The 7671-nt window shown below is 47.2% G+C and overlaps 1 protein-coding gene across 4 annotated transcripts in view; it reads right to left on the minus strand.

The window, feature by feature from the left end:
• The window catches only part of TTPA (alpha tocopherol transfer protein), a 21734-nt gene extending 15697 nt beyond the window's left edge, over window positions 1–6037 (minus strand). For 2 of the 4 annotated variants that reach the window (XM_082433722.1, XM_082433720.1), the window contains exon 1: window positions 5625–6031. In XM_082433722.1, the coding sequence (XP_082289848.1) occupies window positions 5625–5828 (204 nt within the window). In that variant the 5' untranslated portion in view covers window positions 5829–6031. Of the gene's footprint in view, window positions 1–5624 lie in introns of all 4 variants that reach the window. The other 2 variants (XM_082433723.1, XM_082433721.1) reach the window with 2 other exon arrangements.
• Between the last annotated feature and the right edge of the window lie 1634 nt (window positions 6038–7671).

Below are 7671 nucleotides of genomic sequence, written 5' to 3' on the forward strand. Positions count from 1 at the left end.
TGTTTTGGGGCTTCCCTGGTGGCACAGTGGTTAAAAATCCACCTACCAATGCAGGGGACACGGGTTCAAGCCCTGGTCTGGGAAGATCCCACATGTCACGGAGCAACTAAGCCCGTGCGCCACAACTACTGAGCCTGCGCTCTAGCACCCATGAGCCACAACCACTGAGCCCGCGTGCCGCAGCTACCGAAGCCCGCACGCCTGTAGCCCGTTGCTCCACAACAAGAGAAGCCACCGCAATGAGAAGCCCGCGCACCGCAACGAAGAGTAGCCCCCGTTCGCCGCAACTAAAAGAAAGCCCGCGCAGCAACGAGGACACAATGCAGCCAAAAATAAATAAATTTATTTTTTTTTTAAAAAGGGATCTTTTAGGGAATAGAGGCAGGTTCGTCAGCTTATTGATCTCTGCAGAGTGCTGGGCACTTAGGAGATAGGTACATGTGTTGAATGAAAGAATAAATTAATACATGATTAAACCAGCTGGATCCACGTGCTTGAAAAAAATGACTTTCATAAAGATGCACAAATTGCCCTCATACTTTTGACACTTGCCTTTTGCAAACTGAAGGCTCTACACCTGGATCTTTGATTATTACTTTTCCACTGATAAATAAATTCAAAAGTCTGGTTGACATAAATAAATTATGTAAATGATGTAAACTGCTACTGAGCAATTCTCCAACAAACCACATAAAGTCCACAGCAGAAAAAAAATTGCCTGCGGGTGAATATTCATTACCGAAAGGCACCTGTTTTGTACCACCACTAGCAATAAATAAATATAAAAAGTTACAGCTTATTTTAACTCTGCTTTGTAACAGAGTAGGTTTCTCCTTACATTTTTCGTGTACTTTCCAACAAAATTACAACCATATTTGTGCCACTTTTCTAGGGGTTAATGGCATCATTTCAATTCCTGCTCCCGACCATTCTAAGAGGTAACTATTGTTACCCCATTTTATTGGTAAGAAAACTAAACTGGAAGAAATGACACATTTGTTTCAGGGTAGTAACTACCAGGAGCAGAGTGGAGTCTGACACTTGATACGGTGAATTTTACAAAAGAAGCTGCATTTAGTGGGAAATTAGCAGGGAGCGTCAGTGGAACTCTGAAAACATTAAAGTATTTGGGAAAACTATAAAAATAATTAAAGAATAAAAAACGTATCACGTAGAGCAAAAATATAAGGAGGAATATTCACTTGTGAAAGATAAGATTCTATATATTCACAAGAATATATAGAACAGACAGAGGTTAACAGTTGGTTGTTTTAAACAGATGGGGCAAGTATAGTTCACTTGAGAATGCAGGCTCCCCTGAGTTCAGCTCAAGTTCAAATTCTTGCTCTACCCCTTAATAACTGCAATTTAGGACAGTTACTTACTCGTTACATCTCAGTTTCTTCTAAAATGAGAAAATAATGAGATAATCCACGTAAACACTACTTACCAAAGTAGCTGGCACTCCCAAAGCTATTAGAATTCACAAAAGTCACTAATTTGTTATAACTTCAAATACAAAAACTAGAATAATGAGAAACTTCATTAAAACTGAGGGACTTATCAAGGTTTCTTCACACACTAAAACTATAGGGCTTTCATATTTTAAATAAAGGAGTGTAAATTGAATTAACTGCCTCTGTGGAGGAAAGTGAAAAAACAGTTTCATACTCTAACTCTCCCTTTTTCCTTTCAAGTTGGCAGAAAAATAGGGCAAAGAGTTCACAGAAACTTGATTCCTATCCAGTAGATTTGGACACAGTCCTGCTAGCCAGCTCCTCCAGGACATGATGCAATGAAAACAATTCAGGAAAATAAATAATACAGGAAAAAAATATACAACACAGAGGCTGGAGGTAAATTTTATTTCATCTTCTATTTAGACATTACTTTTTTTTTTTTTAATATTTATTTATTTATTTTTGGCTGTGTTGGGTCTTCGTTTCCGCGCGAGGGCTTTCTCTAGTTGTGGCAAGCGGGGGCCACTCTTCATCGCGGTGCGCGGGCCTCTCACTATCGCGGCCTCTCTTATTGCGGAGCACAGGCTCCAGACGCGCAGGCTCAGTAATTGTGGCTCACGGGCCCAGCTGCTCCGCGGCATGTGGGATCCTCCCAGACCAGGCCTTGAACCCATGTCCCCTGCATTGGCAGGCAGATTCTCAACCACTGCGCCACCAGGGAAGCCCTAGACATTACTTTTTTTTAATTGGAGTAGAGTTGCTTTACAATGTTGTGTTAGTTTCTACTGTACAGCAAAGTGAATCAATTATACATATACCTATATCCATTCTTTTTTAGATTTCCTTCCCATTTAGGTCACCACAGATAACAGTAGAGTTCCCTGTCCTATACAGTAGGTTCTCATTAGTTATCTATTTTTTACATAGTACACATCACTTAAAAAAAGTCACCAAAATGGGGACTTCCCTGGTGACACAGTGGTTAAGAATCCGCTTGCCAATTCAGGGGATGTGGGTTTGAGCCCTGGTCCGGGAAGATCCCACATGCTGCGGAGCAACTAAGTCCATGCGCCACAACTACTGAGTCTGCGCTCTAGAGCCCGTTGAGCCACAACTCTTGAGCCCGTGTGCCACAACTACTGAAGCCCGTGCGCCTAGAGCCTGTGCTCCACAACAAGAGAAGCCACCGCAATGAGAAGCCTGCTCACCGCAACCAGAGAAAAGCCTGCGCGCAGCAACGAAGACCCAACGCAGCCAAAAATAAAATAAATTTTTAAAAAATTTTAAAAAAAAGTAACCAAAATGAAATCTGTAAATCATACACTTTTTTTTTAAATTAATTAATTTATTTATCTATGGCTGTGTTGGGTCTTCATTTCTGTGTGAGGGCTTTCTCTAGTTGTGGCAAGCGGGGGCCACTCTTCATCGCGGTGCGCGGGGCCTCTCACCATCACGGCCTCTCTTGTTGCGGAGCACAGGCTCCAGACGCGCAGGCTCAGTAATCGTGGCTCACGCGCCCAGTTGCTCCGCGGCATGTGGGATCTTCCCAGACCAGGGCTCGAACCCGTGTCCCCTGCACTGGCAGGCAAATTATCAACCACTGCGCCACCAGGGAAGCCCTGTAAATCATATACTTTTAATTGTTAGTTACCTATAAATGTTTAATGCCCCATTAGAGCTACACTTTTCATTGGACCTGAGATTGTGTCTTCACATCTAGTAGCTGCTGAGTAAGTATGAGGACACCTTAGTAGCCATCTGATAAAAGAAAAGAAATAGGTAGGCTCCTATTTCATTCCTAATGTCAAAATTAAGTCCAGTAGATCGACAACTCCAACATAAAAAAGAGAAGTCATAAATTACTAGAGAAAAGTTTGCAGAATGGAAGAGCTTATGAAACTAGAAGCAATCACAGAACAGTCAAATCAATACATTTGATTACATAAAAACTTTAAAATTCTTCACAGAAATAGCATTAACGATGTCAAAAGACGAACCGCAAACTAGGACAACAGCCTATTTTCTTTAATACATGAAGATATGAATAAAATGTTTTATATTTTATGTGAACAACATGGAAGAAAATAGCAAAACAAGCAGTTAATTAGAAAGGAATTTTAAAATGTTAAATATATGAAAGATGATTAACCTTACTTGTAATTAAATAAATGCATATTATAATAATAATGAGAACCAGTTCCTAGCCGGTTGACACACAGATCATAAAGTTTGGTGACACAGCATGGGTGATAATATGGGGAAAGACACCATTATGTATTGATAATATAGAAGTGATAAAATAAGTGCAAACACTTTGGAGGACAGTTGGTCTATTCATCAACACTGAAAATGCACATTGCCCTTCATCCAGCAATTGTGCAAGTTCAACTTATCCTATAAGGATTTTCCTATTTTTTTTTAAAATTAATTTATTTATTTATGGCTGTGTTGGGTCTTCGTTTCTCTGCGAGGGCTTTCTCTAGTTGCGGCAAGCGGGGGCCACTCTTCATCGCGGTGCACGGGCCTCTCACTATCGTGGTCTCTCTTGTTGCGGAGCACAGGCTCCAGAAGTGCAGGCTCAGTAGTTGTGGCTCACGGGCCCAGTCTCTCCGTGGCATGTGGGATCCTCCCAGACCAGGGCTCGAACCCGTGTCCCCGGCATTAGCAGGCAGATTCTCAACCACTGCGCCACCAGGGAAGCCCCGATTTTCCTATTTTTGTATTGATACAATGACAAAGACATACTAGAATACCCAGTTGGTGTGGAAGAAACCCTATTTGTCTTGGTTTCTGTGTTTTGTGAACTGCCAAGCAAATTGTAGAAATTCAAAGAATAATCATTGGATGAAGGAATGAACAGCATGCACGGCAGCACTGCCAATGTCTGAGGACCACTCCTGTGTCCCATACAGGAGACTGGTGAATACATTTTAATATAATAAACTGAGACAGTGCAATAGTACACAGCCCCCAAAAGAATAAGACACATGCTGAAACAGATTCATCTTTATGATAAATTATGTTAAAAAGGCAAAATGTAAAACACATACACATGCTTGTGTGACTGTAGATCACACCTGGAAAGGTAAGAGGCAGGTAACAGTAACTGCCACTGGGTAGGAGGCTGGCAAGCTAAGGTCTGGGGTGAGGAATTTTTTCCCTTAGAAAGTTACTTTTAGGAACTTACTTTGCATTCTTTACTATTTATGGATTTTTTTTTTACCGTCTGTACTTCTTACTTTTTCAATTAAAAATTAGTTACCAACAACAAAAATTCTCATACTGAGACAGCTGGCACTCTGCACTATAATACTTCCTCTGCCTCCCAGCTCGCCGTGTGACACTGAGCGAGCCACTTGGAGAAAGGGCTAGATCAAGTTCAACTGCTGAGCGCTTCCTACGTGCCAGGCTCTGTGCTGGGTACGTCCTGTTCCGTTAAACTGGTTAATGTTCAGTCCTGGAAACCAGTCATCGCGGGAGGCCCTTTCACCGTTATTTAACAGGTGAGGATGCTGAGTCCAAAGTGCCAGAACTCAAGGTCGTACCCCTCTTTCTGATTCCTGTCTTCCCACCACCCTGCTCGCAACCAGCTGTGATAACACACCTGGAGCCACAAAAGAAGCGCCTCATCCCCATCCTCCCACTCAAAACACTCTGCACTGCTTTCCCGTCTTGACACCTCAGTATTACTATTAATAATACTCGTTTGCTAGGATTTGGCTTTAGATCTTCAGTTTTACTGGCAATTTCATTTCCCCCACCAAACGTCGAGTCACCCGCTAAGATGGAATAACTCCAGGCTTCCCACTGTTCAGCTGTCCTTTCCTTTGATCTCACCCGCTCTGCCGCGGAGAGTGAGGCATTTCCCCCAAACGTTACAGGTTCGGGGGACGCGTGCAGGGCAGAGTTCCAGCGCTTGGGGTCAAACGGGCCCTCTCCCTAGAAGGCTCCAGCTTTTCTCGAGGTTTCCCCGTTTCCACGACCCAGAGAAACTGGAAGGACCAGCGCGGGAATCCTCAGAGCTCCCGCTCCCGCCGCGCGGTGCGCTCGGGGCGCGTCCCCGCCGAGGTCCGGCCGGCGAGCCGGGCGTGAGCGAGGGTCCGGGCCCAGCCGCGGCTCCCCGGCCCGTCCCCCGGGTGCGGCCCGGCGGGGAGAACCCCTTACCTGCCAGGCCAGGTCCAGATCGAAGTCCCGGGCGCGCAGGAACCGCAGCAGGAAGGCGTCGCTGAGCGGCCGCCGCGCCGGCCGAGCGCCTGCCTCCCCGGCCCGGCGCCGCAGCTCGGCCAGGCTGGGCTGCAGCAGCGGCGAGTGGTCGGGCAGCCCGTTGAGCTGCGCCCCCGCCGCCGGCCCCGGCCGCGCCTCCGCCATGCCCGCCGCCCCGCTCCCGCCGCGGCCCGGGCGCCGGGGAGAGCTCGGGCCCGCCTCCGCCCCTCCTCCGCGGGCCGCCCGCCCCGCCTGCAGGGGTGAGCCCGGCCGCTCCCTACGCGGAACCACGTGGCAGCCCCGACGTGCTCAGCGCTCTGCAAGCTCCAGGTCGGAGCCCCAGCCTTCCCAGTGAGGAAGGCACCGGTGTTCGACGTCAAGGGGAAAATGACAAAGTTTGTTTGCCTCAGCTGATTGTGATTGGTTGGGATGTTTTAAGAATAGTCTGCTAGCGTACTTTGCTTTTTCCCCCTCCCTTCCTCCCTTCCTTCCTCCCTTCCTTCCTCCTTCCCTCCCTCCCTTCTCTCCCTCCCTTCCTTCCTTCCCTCCCTTCCTCCCTCCCTCCTTCCCTACCTCCCTCCTTCCTTCCTTCCTTCCTTCCCTCCCTCCCTCCCTCCCTTCCTTTCCTTCCTCCTTCCCTCCCTCCCTTCTTTCCTTCCCTCCCTCCCTCCCTCCCTTCCATCCCTCCCTTCCTTCCCTCCCTCCCTTTGCTCCCTCCCTCCCTCCCTCCCTTCCTTCCTTCCCTCCCTTCCTCCCTCCCTCCCTCCCTTCCTTCCTTTCCTTCCTCCCTCCTTCCTTCCTTCCTTCCTTCCTTCCCTCCCTCCCTTTCCTTCCTCCCTCCCTCCCTCCCTTCCCTCCCTCCCTTTCCTTCCTCCCTCCCTCCCTCCCTCCCTTCCTTCCTTCTTTCCTTCCCTCCCTCCCTTCCTTCCTTCCCTCCCTCCCTTCCTTCCTTCCTTCCCTCCCTCCCTTCCTTTCCTTCCTCCCTCCTTCCTTCCCTCCTTCCTCCCTCCCTCCCTTCCTTCCTTCCCTCCTTGTCCTGGAGATGGAAGGAGCCTTACAACCACCACTTCACGTCTAGGTGGCAGGCTCATCGAGGAGCCCTTCTCCCTACCCCTTCCATTAAGGCTTCACACTGACTCCTCACCTCAAACTGTGTTACAACAGTGGTTTCCAAAATGCACATCCCAAAATAGCACCTTCACTGACTCACTGCTCTTCCCCTTCCTCCCAATCCAGACAAAGTCTTCTCATTTCTTGGCACTTTACTCTGTTAGTGACATATACCAATAAATGACTAGTAAGTGCCAAAAAAAAAATCTTTCTAAACGCTCTATGCTTCCTCTGTTATGCTTCACCACCATGTCTAGTCCCTCAACAGAGAGTCCAGAGTCCTTATGTGACCTCATCTAAGTGATCCTGGGTAATGAAGACAGAGCAGGAAAGTGATGTGGAACCCAGAAAGGTCATTAAATTGGTCTTTTGTTGATCTCTGCCCTATCCCAGAGTTGACCTGTTTCCCCAAGGGGGAACCCATGAGACGAATTATTATTGAATATATAGTATGCGACAGGTAAATACTAGAATTGCACAAATAAAACCAAATCTTTGCCTTTAAGATGTCCAGTGGCAGGTGAGAGAGACTGCCATTTCATTCATGAAAAGAATAGTTATTGAGCAGCTTCTGTGTCCAGAACTTGTTCCAGGTACTGAGGGTCCACCAGCAAAGAAAACAGACAAAACCCTCATCTTGGGGGCTTTGATTCTTGTGGAGGGAGATAGACAAGGAATGAGATAAATAAGCAATAAAACAGAATATGAGAGGTGGTGATAAGTGCTCTGGGAAAACATAAAGCTGTGAAGAAGGATAGCACCTACAGTGATGTTTGAATCAACACCTGCAAGAGGTGAGGAGGCTGGACCAGGGATAGCCTGGACCAGGGATGGGGGGCGGGGTGAGGGGGCGTGGAGCAGGCTTGGGAAACCAGTGGAATAAATCATCAGAATCCAG

This window comes from Balaenoptera physalus, assembly GCF_965194825.1.
Source record: "Balaenoptera physalus genome assembly, chromosome: 17".
NCBI lineage: Eukaryota > Metazoa > Chordata > Mammalia > Artiodactyla > Balaenopteridae > Balaenoptera > Balaenoptera physalus.